The sequence below is a fragment of the Heterodontus francisci genome, unplaced genomic scaffold, assembly GCF_036365525.1.
Source record: "Heterodontus francisci isolate sHetFra1 unplaced genomic scaffold, sHetFra1.hap1 HAP1_SCAFFOLD_410, whole genome shotgun sequence".
NCBI classification, from domain to species: Eukaryota; Metazoa; Chordata; class Chondrichthyes; order Heterodontiformes; family Heterodontidae; genus Heterodontus; species Heterodontus francisci.
In genome coordinates, this window is record NW_027140485.1 from 872,150 (window position 1) to 888,789 (window position 16,640).

A 16,640-nucleotide genomic window follows, 5' to 3' on the forward strand; every position below is an offset into this window, starting at 1 on the left:
GATTGGATTAGAGATTCCAGGGGTTTGGAGAGGAGGTCGATGATTGGATTAGAGATTCCAGGGGTTTGGGGAGGTGGTCGATGATTGGATTAGATATTCCAGGGGTTTGGAGAGGCGGTCGATGATTGGATTAGATATTCCAGGGGTTTGGAGAGGCGGTCGATGATTGGATTAGATATTCCAGGGGTTTGGAGAGGCGGTCGATGATTGGATTAGATATTCCAGGGGTTTGGAGAGGTGGTCGATGATTGGATTAGATATTCCAGGGGTTTGGAGAGGCGGTCGATGATTGGATTAGATATTCCAGGGGTTTGGAGAGGCGGTCGATGATTGGATTAGATATTCCAGGGGTTTGGAGAGGTGGTCGATGATCGGATTAAATATTCCAGGGGTTTGGAGAGGCGGTCGATGATTGGATTAGATATTCCAGGGGTTTGGAGTGGTGGTCGATGATTGGATTAAATATTCCAGGGGTTGGAGAGGCGGTCGATGATTGGATTAGATATTCCAGGGGTTTGGAGTGGTGGTCGATGATTGGATTAAATATTCCAGGGGTTGGAGAGGTGGTCGATGATTGGATTAGATATTCCAGGGGTTTGGAGAGGCGGTCGATGATTGGATTAGATATTCCAGGGGTTTGGAGTGGTGGTCGATGATTGGATTAAATATTCCAGGGGTTGGAGAGGCGGTCGATGATTGGATTAAATATTCCAGGGGTTTGGAGAGGCGGTCGATGATCGGATTAGATATTCCAGGGGTTTGGAGAGGTGGTCGATGATCGGATTTGAGATTCCACTGGTTTGGAGAGGTGGTCGATGATTGGATTAAATATTCCAGGGGTTTGGAGAGGCGGTCGATGATTGGATTAGATATTCCAGGGGTTTGGAGAGGCGGTCGATGATCGGATTAGAGATTCCAGGCATTTGGAGAGGCGGTCGATGATTGGATTAGATATTCCAGGGGTTTGGAGAGGCGGTCAATGATTGGATTAGATATTCCAGGGGTTTGGAGAGGCGGTCGATGATCGGATTAGAGATTCCAGGCATTTGGAGAGGCGGTCGATGATTGGATTAGATATTCCAGGGGTTTGGAGAGGCGGTCAATGATTGGATTAGATATTCCAGGGGTTTGGAGAGGCGGTCGATGATCGGATTAGAGATTCCAGGCATTTGGAGAGGCGGTCGATGATTGGATTAGATATTCCAGGGGTTTGGAGAGGCGGTCGATGATCGGATTAGAGATTCCAGGCATTTGGAGAGGCGGTCGATGATTGGATTAGATATTCCAGGGGTTTGGAGAGGCGGTCGATGATTGGATTAGAGATTCCAGGGGTTTGGAGAGGCGGTCGATGATCGGATTAGAGATTCCAGGGGTTTGGAGAGGCGGTCGATGATTGGATTAGAGATTCCAGGGGTTTGGAGAGGCGGTCGATGATCGGATTAGAGATTCCAGGGGTTTGGAGAGGCGGTCGATGATCGGATTAGATATTCCAGGGGTTTGGAGAGGCGGTCGATGATTGGATTAGAGATTCCAGGGGTTTGGAGAGGCGGTTGATTATTGGATTAGAGATTCCAGGGGTTTGGAGAGGCGGTCGATGATTGTAGCTGATTCAATGTGTTGTGTGTAGTTTGTATAATTTTTCTCTGTCTCAGTCGCTCCCTGAGAATATGTTTCATTCTGGGATATTCATTCACTTCCTGGGGTCCATCAGATTTGTGAGTTTCCCAATGACTTCACTTCCATTCTTGTTAAACACTTCCTGATTCTCAGTGATCCTGCGTTGTATTTCAGCTCTTGCTTTAAGACATTTCTTCTGGATCTGTTTAAACTTGCGTTCAGTCCCCTGCTCACTCAGCAGTCGGCCCATGTCTCTCAGTGGATCTTTAAGGTAATTGTCATAAATCTCCACATAGGTTTTTATCATATCACCAATCAGGCTCATGATTCTGACTGCCTGGGATACTTGGAACTGACCATTGGACAACATACCTGGAATTCCCTGTGTGGCTCCATCATTCCCAGCACCAAGCCTCTCAAATATCTTCTGGCAATCTTCAGTTATCCTGGGTATCATTAGAATGAAGTTAAGCATCTGTGACCAGTTGGACTTGATGCTCCCAAGTGCCCCCAGTCCTTTCACCATCAGCTCCATACTTGTACTGATGTCCTTCTCCTGTGCCTGATTGTCCGTCATCTCTCTCAATAACTTCTCACTCTCATCACCCAAACATTTCATCTTTTGCAGACATTCATTGTAGTTATTTTGCGACTCCTGCAACTTGTCTTGGACTTCCTTGATCTTCAGTTCTGCTTGTTCTCTCACCGTCTTGAGGAGGTTGCTGACTTCAGCGTTAGATTCAGAGGATTCTTTGCTGCTGAGTTCAGACACCAGGCGGACGAGAAACATTAACCCTTTCCCCAGCTCCACTGCGAGATTCACTGGATTGGTCACATTGCTGAAAAGATCAACAATCTTTGGGAGCAGATTCTTCAACTGCTTAAGTCCCTCCACACAGAACTGGTCAATGAGGGCACTCGAACTCACATCAGCACATTCATTGTTCAGTGCCTCACGTTTCTGGGAAACCTCAATCCATTCATTCTCTAAATCCCTCTTCTCTTCCTCTATTGACTCATTCCTTTGTTGAGTTTCCTCCAGGATTTTCCTTACTTCTCCCAGTTTATCCTGACTGGCAATCTGGGAAGCTTCACAGTTCTCCAGCAGCTCACTGAATAGTTCACTGAGAGAGGAGAGCTCCTTTACCACAGTTTCAGCCTTATTCGTGCAGTCAGCTGCACATTTCTGAATGTTCTCCTGCAGCTTGGGAAAGTCTTTGTTCTGAACTGACCCTTCACCCACATTCTTCACTTGTTTAGTAAGGAGCTCACAATACATCTGGATTTGGTCCAGATTATTGCGGGTCTCTTGAAACGAGTTTACAGTTCCAGTGCAAACCTCCATCAGGCAACTCCAGAATGACTCTGGATTTCTAAACTGGGATTTCTTGCTTGCATTGCTCTGGTTTAGTTTGATGTCTTTCACCCTGGCAGTCTGATGCACCAGTTCACCTAAAATAGCGACAGATGTAGTTGTCGGCAGCAGAAACATCTCCCAGTTAACCTGGGACAGAACCATCACATCAAAGCATTTCGAAACATGCTGCTGGCTGGTGAGCTGGGGCTCGAGCTGTGTAGCCTGGAACCGCTTCACCGACATGCTGCTATTTCCTGTAACGAGAATGAACACAGCTGGAAGAACTCAAACATCCTTTGCTTCAGGGAGAACAATCCCAGCTTTTCCAATCTAACCTTGTAACTAAAATCCCCCATCCCTGGAACCATTTGGTAAATCTCCTCTGCAACCTCTCAAGGACCCTCTCTGCTTCTGAAAGTTTGGTGACTAGAACTGGATTCAATACTTTAGCTGTGACATTACCAGTTTTATAAAGGCTGAGCATAACTTCCCTGATTTTGTACTCAATACCTCTTCTCATGAAACAGAAGATCCCATAGGCATTGCTAACTACTCCTTCAATATGTCCTGCCACCTTCAAAGATGGAGGTAGTGAAAAGGAATATAGCTGAGGTAGGGACAGTTATAGTTAGGAGGAGAGATACTGACTTGAATTTTACATCCCCCCAAGGGAGTGGGCTGGAGGTGGGGTGGGGGGGGGGTGAGGGGTGTAAGATTGAGTGGGGGGGGGGCGGGAGAGGGTATAAGATTGTGTAGGAGGTGAGGAGGAGGTGTAAGATTGGGGGGTGGGGGAGGGGGTGTTAGATTGGGAGAGGTGATTGTGTAGGAGAGGGAAGGGGGTATAAGATTGTGTTGGTGGGGGGAGATTGAGGAGGGAGGGTGGGCCAGGTGCCGTTCCTGTCGCCTTCCTGCCCAGGCTGCAATTTTATGATCGGGGAGGAGGGGCCAAACGGCCCACCCACCCCAGGCCAATTGAGGGCCTTAATTAATTTCTACTTGAGTGCCTCCTCCTATATTACCAGTGGTTGATGGGCACTTCATCAGCTGTGGAGGCCTCCCAGTAATACCAGGCAGCCCCCTTGCTGGCCCGAGGTGGGGGGGCCCTCCTGATCGGGCACCCTGTTGCCCATGGAGGGCGCCCCAGCAACGCCTGCTGACCCCACTGATACACGTCGCCCTGCCCTCCTGATCAACCCCCACCGCCTAGCTGATTATCCCCAGCGAGGCCCGAAACCGCACTTACCGGCGTCCACAATCGTCCTGAAGCTGGGTGCAGTCCCAGCAGAAGTCACTGCTCCTGGTGGCACTGCTGGGACTGAGAAGCTGCCAGACTGTTGATTGGCCAGCAGCTCCTGGTGGCAGGACTTCCTGCCTCAGAGGAAGGGAGTCCTGCCCGAGGCCAATTAAGGGCCTGGGCCACGTAAAAATCTCTGAGTGGCTTAGAGGCCTGGCGGATGCAGGCTCACCCTTGACTTGGAAGCCAGTTGGCGAGGCTTCCGCCTCAACGTAAAATTTCGGCCACTGTTCTTTGCAGTCGAGAGTGGGCATCCTGAAAGTTGTGTTGTCTGCCCAATGCCAGTGTTAGGGACCTTTCCTTGGGGCTGGAGAGGAACTTGGAGTGTGAGGGGGAAGGATCCAGTTGTTGTGGTCCATGTAGGTATCAATGGCATAGGTAAAATTAAGAGTTCTGTTGAGGGAGGATGAACAACTTGGAGCGACATTAAAAAGCAGAAGCACAAAGGCAATAAACTCTGGATTACTACCCGAGCTGCAAGAAAATTGACACAAGGTGAATAAGATCAGAAAGTTGAATGTGTGGCTCAAAGATTGGTGTGGGAGAAATGGATTTTGATTCATGGGGCACTGACACCAGTACTGGGGAAAGAGTGAGCTGGACTGGTGGGACAGTTTTGTCCTGAACCATGCTGGAACCAGTGTCCTGGCAAATCGTATAACTTGGGCTTTAAACTAAATAGTGGGGGGTGGGGGGGAAGAATTGAAGTAAGCGGGAATTTAGAAAGTTAACGAGAATGGACAAGGCAATAGTGCAGGGTACTGATATGGGTAATGGATGACCAGCATGTTACAGAGCGTACAAACATCAGAGTGCACCAGCAAATAAGGCCAGAGTTGGGAAAAATGGTAAAAAGACAGAATTAAAGGCTATTTATCTGAATGCACGCAACATTCTAACAAGATGGATGAATTAATGGCACAAATAGAAATAAATGGGTATGATCTGATAGCCATTCCAGAGACGTGGTTGCAAGGTGACCAAGGCTTGGAACTAAATATTCAAGGATATTTGAAATTTCAGAAGAAATTTTGGAAGAAAGGAAAAGGAGGTGGGATAGCTCTGTTAATAAAGGATGAGATCAGTACAGAAATAATCTTGGCTCGGAAGATCAAGATGTAGAATTAGTTTTTGTGGAGACAAGAAATAGCAAAGGAAAGAAATCACTGGTGAGAGTAGTTTATAGAGCCCCTAACAGTAGCTACACTGTAGAACAGAGTATAAATCAAGAAATAATGGTAGCTTGTAAGAAAGCTACTGCAATAATTGTGGGCGATTTTAATCTTCATATACATTGGACCAGTCAAATTAGCAAAGGTAGCCTGGAGGATGAGTTGATAGATTGTATTAAGGACAGTTTCTTAGAACAATGCATTGTGAAACCAACCTGTGAGCAGGCTATTTTAGACCTGGTAATGTTTAATGACTAGGGCCCTACCAAATTCATGGTCACATTTTACAAATTTCATGGTCACAGCATTTTAAGAATCGTGAATTTCACAATTTCACATACTGAAATCATAAATTTTAGGGTATCGCAAAAAAACATGAAAATGATCTATTTAAAACAAAAAAAAGACAAGGGAGGTTTCTGGTTTCGAATGGCATTTATTGGATTCTCAAACTATTTTAAAAAGCTGACTATAAACAGGTCACATTCTTCACTCACTGGGTGAATGTGTGCACGGAATAACCTGCAACTCTCTCGTTCTTCATTCCCTGTCTCTGTACTGTGAAGACCTGTCCACGTTTAGACACAGCTCTCTCCACAGCTGCAGAGTTTGTTGGAATTGTCAGACAGTGCCGTAGTAGCCTTACCATATGGGGATTCTGCATTCCACGGAGTTCCAAAACTGCAGCACAGGCAAAGTACACTCTGCTTCTTTTGCAATGCTTTCATAAGCAGGAATCTCCAGCCTACAGTTCTTGCGAAAGCCAGGAATCTCATCAAATGGTTTAAATCCACCATCAACAGGTGCATTTGTGCAGGGTCAAAGTGGCACAGTGGTTAGCACCGCAGCCTCACAGCTCCAGTGACCCGGGTTCAGTTCTGGGTACTGCCTGTGCAGAGTTTGCAAGTTCTCCCTGTGACCGCGTGGGTTTCTGCTGGGTGCTCCGGTTCCTTCCCACAGCCAAAGACTTACAGGTTGATAGGTAAATTGGCCATTGTAAATTGTTCCTAGTGTAGGTAGGTGGTAGGAGAATGGTGGGGATGTGGTAGGGAATATGGGATTAATGGAGGATTAGTATAAATGGGTGGTTGTTGGTTGGCACAGATTCGGTGGGCCGAAAGGCCTGTTTTAGTGCTGTATCTCTCTATGACTCTATACACACAGATTCAGCCCAGAACAGTAGATCCATTGCTTTGTGGAATGTGACGTGCTGAGATTCAAACCAAGTGATTAAATCCATCAGTCGTGTAGCATTCTTGGCAACAAACTGAACCTTCTCATTAAGCTGAGCATTGTTTAGAAAGGTCACAATGTCGTTAAAACCTATGTTTAAGGTGTCAGTGTGAGCTCTTCTGAGATGAAGTCTGAGAAGTATTTCAGGTGAGCCGCATGATACTATACTACCTGAAGCCAAGAATTCCAATGTGTTATTTCTGGCTCTGGAGGAAGGGCGATGTTTTGTTCCCCAATTTCAGCTGCATTTGCAATGTGTTACCTGAATCAAAACTTGCAGCTAGGGCAGTGTTTGAAGATCTCTTTAATGTAGCAGACCAGACTCTACCAAAACTCGCTTTTCCACAGCTCACTAACAGGAGAAATTATGGGTTGAATTTTATGGGTCCCCCTAAGATGGGTCAGAAGCAGGGGGGACCCATAGAATTGCCACAGGACTTGGGGTGGGGGAATGCCGGAGGGGCCACACCCCCCCATTACATCAGATGAACTGATAACGAAATAGAAATAAATAAGTATGATCTGATAGTCATTACAGAGACATGGCTGCAGGATGACATAGATTGGGAACTGAATAATGATGGGTACATGATATTTAGGAAGGACAGGAAACTAGGAAAAGGTGGCTCTGTTAATTAATAATGGTATTAGCGCAATGGAGAGGGATGACCTAAGTTCAGGACACCAGGGTGTAAAAGCAGTTTGGGTTGAGATGAGAAATGATAAAGGCAAGAAGTAATTTGTGGGAGTGGTGTACAGGCCCCTTAACAGTAACCACACGGTAGGACGTGGTATAAAAGGAAGAAATAATGGGTGCTTGTCAGAAAGGTATGGCGATAATCAAGGGGGATTTTAATCTACATATAGACTGGAAAAACCAGATGGGCAAAGCTAGCCGAGATGAGGAGTTCATAGAGTGTTTCTGGAATTGTTTCTTAGAACAGCACATTCTGGAGCCAACCAGAGAGCAGGCTATACTCGACCTGGTGTTGTGCAATGAGATAGGATTAATTAATTAATGACCTCACGGTGAAGGCACCCCTAGGCAGCAGTGATCATAATATGATTGAATTTTACATTCAGCTTGAGGGAAAAAAAAGTGGGTCTAAGACAAGTATTTTAAACTTAGATAAGGGTAATTATGAGGGCATGAAAGCAGAGCTAGCAAAAGTGAACTGGAAAAGTAGGTTAAGGGACTCAATAGAAATACAGTGGCATTCATTTAAGAGGATATTTCAGAATACACATAACAGATAACATTCCAACAAGAAAGAAAAATTCCAAGGAGAGGACCCAGCATCCGTGATTAACTAAAAAGTTAAAGATAGTATCAAACTTAAAGAAAAAAGCATATGATTGTGCAAAAATGGGAGGCAGGTCAGATGACTGGACAGAATCAAAAGAACAGCAAAGAATGACTAAAAGGTTCATAAAGAGGGAAAAATTAGAGTACGAGAGAACGCTGTCTAGAAATATAAAAACAGATAGTCAGAGTTTCTATAGATATTTAAAAAAGAAAAAAAAGAGTTAACAAAGAGAGCATTGGTCCTACAGATAGTGAGTTAATAAGGGAAAATAAGGAGATGGCTGATGAATTGAAAAAGTATATTGCATCGGTCTTCACCATAAAGGATACAAGTAACATCCTAGAAATAGCGGTAAATCAGGAAATGGAAGGGAGGGAGGAACGCAAGAAAAGTACAATCACCAGAATATAGATAGACTGGAGAGTTGGGCAGAGAAATGGCAGATGGAGTTCAATCAGGGCAAATGCGAGGTGATGTATTTTGGAAGATCCAATTCAAGAATGAACTATACAGTAAATGGAAAAGTCCTGGGGAAAATTGATGTACAGAGAGATTTGGGTGTTCAGGTCCATTGTTCCCTGAAGGTGGCAACGCAGGTCAATAGAGTGGTCAAGAAGGCATACGGCATGCTTTCCTTCATCGGACGGGGTATTGAGTACAAGAGTTGGCAGGTCATGTTACAGTTGTATAGGACTTTGGTTCGGCCACATTTGGAATACTGCGTGCAGTTCTGGTCGCCACATTACCAAAAGGATGTGGATGCTTTGGAGAGGGTGCAGAGGAGGTTCACCAGGATGTTGCCTGGTATGGAGGGCGCTAGCTATGAAGAGAGGTTGAGTAGATTAGGATTATTTTCATTAGAAAGACGGAAGTTGAGGGGGGACCTGATTGAGGTGTACAAAATCATGAGAGGTATAGACAGAGTGGATAGCAAGAAGCTTTTTCCCAGAGTGGGGGATTCAATTACAAGGGGACACGAGTTCAAAGTGAAAGGGGAAAAGTTTAGGGGGGATATGCGTGGAAAGTTCTTTACGCAGAGGGTGGTGGGTGCATGGAACGCATTGCCAGCGGAGGTGGTAGACGCGGGCACGATAGCGTCTTTTAAGATGTATCTAGACAGATACATGAATGGGCAGGAAGTAAAGAGATACAGACCCTTAGAAAATAGGCGACATGTTTAGATAGAGGATTTGGATCGGCGTAGGCTTGGAGGGCCGAAGGGCCTGTTCCTGTGCTGTAATTTTCTTTGTTCTTTGTTCACCAGGGAAGTGGTACCGAGCAAATTGTTGGAGCTGCGGGCTGACAAGTCCCCGGGTCCTGATGGACTTCATCCTTGGGTGTGAAAAGAAGTGACTAGTGAGATAGTTGGTTTTCCAAAATTCCCTAGATTTGGGGAAGGTTGCATCAGATTGAAAAATAGTGAATGTAACTCCTTTATTAAAAAGGGAGGGAGACAGAAAGCAGGAAACTACAGGCCAGTTAACTTGACATTGTCTTAGGGAAATGTTCGAAGCTATTATTAACGTTTTAATAGCAGGGCATAAAGGAGGGGTTAAAGAGTGGCGAGTTGAAGAGATTTAGCAGTTGGCAGGAAAAAAGACAGAAGCGCAAGGGGAGAGCCAACTGTGTAACAGCCCCGACAACCAATTTTATCTGCAGCACCTGTGGAGGAGTCTATCACTCTAGAATTGGCCTTTATAGCCACTCCAGGCGCTGCTTCACAAACCACTGACCACCTCCAGGCGCTTACCCATTGTCTCTCGAGACAAGGAGGCCAAAGAAGTATAGCAGGGCATTTAGAAAAATTCAAGGTCATCAGGCAGAGTCAACATGGTTTTGTGAAATGGAAATCATGATTAACCAATTTATTGGAGTTCTTTGAAGAAATAACATGTGCTGTGGATAAAGGGGAAATCGGTGGATGTACTGTATGTAGATTTCCAGAAGGCATTTGATAAGGTGCCACATCAAAGGTTATTGCAGAAAATAAAAGCTCATGGTGTAGGGGGTAACATTTTGGCATGGATAGAAGATTGGCTAGCTAACAGGAAACAGAGTAGACGTAAATGGGCTATTTTCTGGTTGGCAAGATGTAACGAGTGATGTGCCACAGGGATCAGTGCTGGGGCCTCAACCTTTTACAATTTATATAAATGACTTGGATGAAGGGACTGAAGGTATGGTTGCTAAATTTGCTGATGTTGCAAAGATAGGTAAGAAAGTAAGTTGTAAAGAGGACATCACAGTGGCACAATAGGGCAGCACAGTGGTTAGCACCGCAGCCTCACAACTCCAGCGACCCGAGTTCGATTCCGGGTACTGCCTGTGTGGAGTTTGCAAGTTCTCCCTGTGACCGCGTGGGTGTCCTCCGGATGCTCCAGTTTCCTCCCACAGCCAAAGACTTGCAGGTTGATAGATAAATTGACCATTGTAAATTGCTCCTAGTGTCGGTAGGTGGTAGGAGAATGGTGGGGACGTGGTCGGGATTATGGGATTAATGTAGGATTAGATTTAATGGGTGGTTGTTGGTCGGCACAGATCCGAAGGGCCTGTTTCAGTGCTGTATGACTATGACATGAGGGGGCTACAAAGGGATATAGATAGGTTAAGTGAATGGGCAAAAACCTGGCAAATGGAGTATAATGTGGGAAAGTGTGAAATTGTCCACTTTGGCAGGAAGAATAAAAAAAGCATATTATCTAAATGGTGAGAGATTGCAGAGCTCTGAGATGCAGAGGGATCTGGGTGTCCTAGTGCATGAATCGCAAAAGGTTAGTTTGCAGGTACAGCAAATAATAAAGGCTCATAGAATGTTATCATTTATTGTGAGGGGAATTGAATACAAAAGTAGGTAGTTATGCTCCAGTTATACAGGGCATTGGTGAGACCACATCTGTAGTACTCTGTACAGTACTGGATCCTTATTTAAGGAAGGATGTAAATGCGTTGGAGGCAGTACAGAGAAGGTTTACTAGACAAATACCTGGAATGGGTGGGTTGTCTTATGAGGAAAGATTGGACAGTCTAGGCTTGTATCCGCTGGAATTTAGAAGAGTAAGAGGCGACTTGATTGAAACATATAAAATTCTGAGGGGTCTTGACAGGGTGGATGTGGAAAGTATGTTTCCCCTTGTGGGAGAATCTAGAACTGAGGGTCACTATTGAAAAATAAGGGGTCGTCCATTTAAGACAGAGGTCAGCAGAATGTTTTTCTCTCAGAGGGTTGAGAGTCTTTGGAATTCTGTTCCTCAAAAGACAGTGGAAGCAGAGTCTTTAAATATTTTTAAGGCAGAGGTAGATAGATTCTTGATAAGCAAGGGGGTGGAAGGTTATTGGGGATAGGCGGGAATGTGTAGTTGAGGTTACAATCAGATCAGCCATGATCTTTTTAATAGCAGAGCAGGCTCGAGGGGCCGAGTGGCCTCCTCCTGCTCCTAATTCCTGCTGCCGCTGGGATTTAACCAGTAGTCGGGGAGGTGGGGAGGTGGGGGGTGCCTCCGCCACCCGGGGAGGTCGCTCAGTAAAGATCTCCTTGCAGACTTGGGAAGGAGGGCTCTCCTCTGTGGGCAATCTGTGGCCCACCGTGGGCCCCTGGCAGGAGAAAATCCCCTACACTACATGCCCACCCTCCTCCCACTCACCGGGGCCTGCCATCTGGCCTTGGCGACCCATCTCACTTACCCGAGGTCCAGGATTCCAGCGCTGGCCCGGTGGCGCGGCCAATGCTGCTGAGCTGCTGGTCCTGTGATTGGCCGGCAACCTTTGGAGGTGGGATGCCAGTCTTTAAAGGGACAGAGATCCTGGCACCGGGCACTTAAGTGCCTGCACACCATTGGATTGCACTGTGAGGGTCTCTGAAAGGCTGAGGCAGGGATTCCCCTCACCTTTACAGGCTGGTGCTGGGAACCCTGCTGGTGCGACAAAATACAACCCTATATGTGCATTATGTGTAATATTGACCACATTAAACCTTGGAGCACGGATTTAAAAGATTTTGTCATGTCAGTTACATTGTCACTAACAAAAGCCATCACTTGGTTGAAATCTGCACCGTATTTTGAAACAATTTTGATTATCGCTTTGGAAACTATGGTGTAATTAACAGCTTTGAAGAGAATGCAGTCTGGGAGCACTGTTGTTAGCTTTCCTTACCATCCAGACACAAAATCAAACAAAACATGCAGCACATGGTTGTCCTGCTCATCAATGGACTCATCATAAATAATTGGAAAAGACTCACATGCACTAATCTGAGACTTCATCTCCTCACAATATGTAGCAAAACCCTTCAGCTGGTCATCCTGTCATAGTTTATTTGCACTTGACTAGCAACCACCATTTTACACATTACGTTGAATGAATCCCTGCAGCTTTGGGTGATCAAAAGTTTTTCCATTGTAACCAACTGACAATTTTCAGAAAAGTCTCAGTCGACTTCTTAAAAAGAGGTCCAATTCGTCCTTGTTTTTTTGGCGTGTCCATTTTCCAGCAGTGCGTTGCGATAGTTTTTGGGCTCTAAGTGGCGCTGAACAGTTGCCCACCGTGTGTGATCCGACGAAACATTGCAGCTTGTACAAACTGTGTTCCACCACTGACATGAATAATTTGGTTTCCAAATTCTTTCATTTGATGTACTGCAGTAATGGTTGTGGCTGTTTTTGATTTGCTCATTCTGGCCGTCTCACTTGTCTGTTAGTACTTGAGAGACTGCTTCTCTCAAAAATGCACCGGAAGCCCTCCCTCATCTACCAATCAGCAGATTGAGCCTTGTGTCAATCACTGAAACACATGATGCTCACAACATGCTCAGCAATCAGCGAGGTGAGTCTCATGTCGATGAATAAGATGCCTGAGGTTCACAAAATGGACGATTTCACAGAGGACCCAAAAACTCGTGGAGGACCCAAGAGTTCATTGTCCATGACACATTTTTCACAGCTGTGAATTCGATAGGGCACTAGTAATGAGACAGCATTAATAAATGGCTGTGTACTAAAGGATCCTCTAGTCAAGAGTGATCATAACAGAATTTCACATTTAGTTTGGGGTGAGAAGTTTGCATCTGAAACTAGTGTCTTAACCTTAAATAAAGGCGATTACAAGGGTATGAAGACAGAGTTGGCTAAAGTGGTCTGGATAAAAAAGTTAAAAGGTAAGACAGTAGAGAAACAGTGGCAGACATTTAAAGAGATATTTTATAACTCTCAACAAAGATACATTCCATTGAGAAAGAAAGATTCTCTGACAAGGATGTACCATCCGTGGCTAACTAAGGAAGTTAAGAATGATACCAAATTGAAAGTAAAGGTGTACAATGCTGCAAAACTTAGGCCAGAAGATTGGAAAATTTTAGAAACCAGCAAAGGGTGACTCAAATAAAAGAAAAAAATTAGAGCATGAGGATAAACTAGAAAGAAATATAAAAACAGACAGTAAAAGCTTCTACAAATATATAAAAAGGAAGAGAGTAGCTAAAATAAGTGCTGGCCCCTTAGAGGATGAAATGTAGGAATTAATAATGGGAAACAAGTAAATGGCAGACACTTTGCACAAATATTTTGTATCTGTCTCCATGGCAGAAGATGCAAAAAGCATCCCAATCATCGTAGAAAATCAGGGAGCAAAGGGAGGGAGGAACCTAAAATCAGGAAGAACAGAAGGTCAGAGGGACCTTGGTGTACTTGTCCATAGATCACTGAAGGCATCAGCACAGGTAGATAAGGTGGTTAGGAAGGCATATGGGATACTTGCCTTTATTAGCCGAGGCATAGAATATAAGAGCAGGGAGGTTATGATGGAGCTGTATAAAATGCTAGTTAGGCCACAGCTGGAGTACTGTGTACAGTTCTGGTCGCCACACTATAGGAAGGATGTGATTGCACTGGAGAGGGTGCAGAGGAGATTCACCAGGATGTTGCCTGGGCTGGAGCATTTCAGCTATGAAGAGAGACTGAAAAGGCTGCGGTTGTTTTCCTTAGAGCAGAGAAGGCTGAGGGGGATATGACTGAGGTATACAAAATTATGAGGGGCATTGATAGGTTAGATAGGAAGAAACTGTTTCCCTTAGCGGAGGGATCAATAACCAGGGGACATAGATTTAAAATAAGGGGCAGGAAGTTTAGAGGGGATTTGAGGAAACATTTTTTCACCCAAAGGGTGGTTGGAATCTGGAATACCCTGCCTGAAGAGATGGTAGAGGCAGGAACCCTCACAACATTTAAGAAGTATTTAGACGAACACTTAAAATGCCATAGCATACAAGGCTAAGGGCCAAGTGCTGGAAAATGGGATTAGAATAGTTAGGTGCTTGATGGTCGGCACAGACACGATGGGCCGAAGGGCCTGTTTCTGTCCTGTATAACTCTATGACTCTAAAACACATGGGACTAAAGGCTGACAAGTCCCCTGGACCTGATGGCCTGCATCCTAGGATCTTAAAAGAAGTGGCTGCAGAGATAGTAGATGCATTGGTTGTAATCTTTCAAAATTCCCTAGATTCTGGAAAGGTCCCAGTGGATTGGGAAACTGCAAATGTAACAACTCTATTCAAGAAAGGAGGGAAACAGAAAGCAGGAAACTATAGGACAGTTAGCCAAACATCTGTCATTGAGAAAATGCTCGAATCCATTATTAAGTAGTAGCAGGACATTTAGAAAATCAGAATGTAATCAGACAGAGTCAACATGATTTTATGAAACGGAAATCATGTTTGACAAATTGATTAGAATTCTTGGTGGATGTAACAAGCAGGATGGATAAAGGAGAACCAATAGATGTAGTGTATTTGAATTTCCAAAAGGCATTTGATAAAGTGCCACATAAGAGGTTACTGGACATGATAGAGCTGGTGGTGTTGGGGGTAATATATTAGCATGGATAGAGGATGGACTAACTAACAGGATAAATGGGGCATTTTCAGGTTGACAAGCTGTGGATTGCCGCAGGATCAGTGTTGGGGCCTTAGCTATTTACAATCTATATTAATGACTTGGAATTCGCGGTGCGGGAAGCCAGTAAACTTTGCGGGGAGAAGCCCACATTGACCCGCGACGTCAAGAAGGGCCTGCCACATATTACCGTCGGCGGGGGGGACCTCGGTGAAGCCCCCCCACTGCCTGGCGACGGGACCTTCATCTACATAATGGAATTAAACTAAATATGGAGAAGCTGGGATTGAGGGATATGGAGAGAAACTGAGATTGAGGGATACGGAGAAACTGGGATTGAGGGATACGGAGAAACTGAGATTGAGGGATACGGAGAAACTGGGATTGAGGGATACGGAGAGAAACTGAGATTGAGGGATATGGAGAAACTGGGATTGAGGGATACGGAGAGAAACTGAGATTGAGGGATATGGAGAAACTGGGATTGAGGGATACGGAGAGAAACTGAGATTGAGGGATATGGAGAAACTGGGATTGAGGAATATTGAGAGAAGGTTGAACTGAGGGATATGGTAAGAAACTGGGATAGAGAGAGACAGTGATAAGGCGGGGGTAATCTATGAAAAATGGAGTGTCTTGTATCCAAGAGTTTCCAAATTTGAAGCTTTCTGTAACCATAGAAAATGGTGACCATGATTCTTGAAGACCGTTTGCAGCCTCATTCTCAGTATCTGAATAAGGGACAAAAAGCTGAAGAGTTTAGGAAAACACTGTGTAATTCTTCTCATCCTTTAACCAAAGGCAAATTGCAGGGTCACATCTCTTGAGATGAGTGAACAGAGCCCAGAGTGGCAGTCAAGCCTGGGGCCTTCTGGTCTATATGGCTTTGTACTCCTGATGTGGGCAAACGAGAACTTTGTACAGCTGTAGCATAACCTCATTATATTCTAGCCCACTAGTTAGAAAGGCTACCATTCCATTCGACTGTCATTATTTTTTGTACCCGACTGCTACATTTTATTGATCTGTGCAATTGCATTCAAAATCTCTTTGGAACCCCACTGCTCCTAGATTTTCACCATTTTAATAAATATTGAATCATAAAAATGGTTAGAGCACAGAATGAGGCCATTTGGACCATCATTTCCGTCCTGGCTTTCTGCAAGAGCAACTCACCTTGTCCCACTCCACCGCATCTTCCCCACAGACCTGCAATTTTTTCTATTAAGATAATTATCCAATTCCGTTATGAAAACCTTGATTGAATCTGACTCCACCACACTCTCAGACAGTGCATTGCAGATCCTAAACACTCACTGAACCTGCCTCCACCACACTCTCAGACAGTGCATTCCAGATCCTAAACACTCACTGAACCTGCCTCCACCACACTCTCAGACAGTGCATTCCAGATCCTAAACACTCACTGAACCTGCCTCCACCACACTCTCAGACAGTGCATTCCAGATCCTAAACACTCACTGAACCTGCCTCCACCACACTCTCAGACAGTGCATTCCAGATCCTAAACACTCACTGAACCTGCCTCCACCACACTCTCAGACAGTGCATTCCAGATCCTAAACACTCACTGAACCTGCCTCCACCACACTCTCAGACAGTGCATTCCAGATCCTAAACACTCACTGAACCTGCCTCCACCACACTCTCAGACAGTGCATTGCAGATCCTAAACACTCGCTGAACCTGCCTCCACCACACTCTCAGACAGTGCATTCCAGATCCTAAACACTCACTGAACCTGCCTCCACC

General features: G+C 45.1%; 1 protein-coding gene across 3 annotated transcripts in view; it reads right to left on the reverse strand.

The window, feature by feature from the left end:
- Positions 1 to 1,485: 1,485 nt before the first annotated feature.
- Positions 1,486 to 16,640, reverse strand: part of LOC137359978 (putative leucine-rich repeat-containing protein DDB_G0290503) — a 35,193-nt gene continuing 20,038 nt past the window's right edge. For all 3 annotated transcript variants that reach the window (XM_068025571.1, XM_068025570.1, XM_068025572.1), the window contains exon 3: positions 1,486 to 3,228. In XM_068025571.1, the coding sequence (XP_067881672.1) occupies positions 1,691 to 3,217 (1,527 nt within the window). In that variant the 5' untranslated portion in view covers positions 3,218 to 3,228 and the 3' untranslated portion in view covers positions 1,486 to 1,690. The remainder of the gene's footprint in view (positions 3,229 to 16,640) is intronic.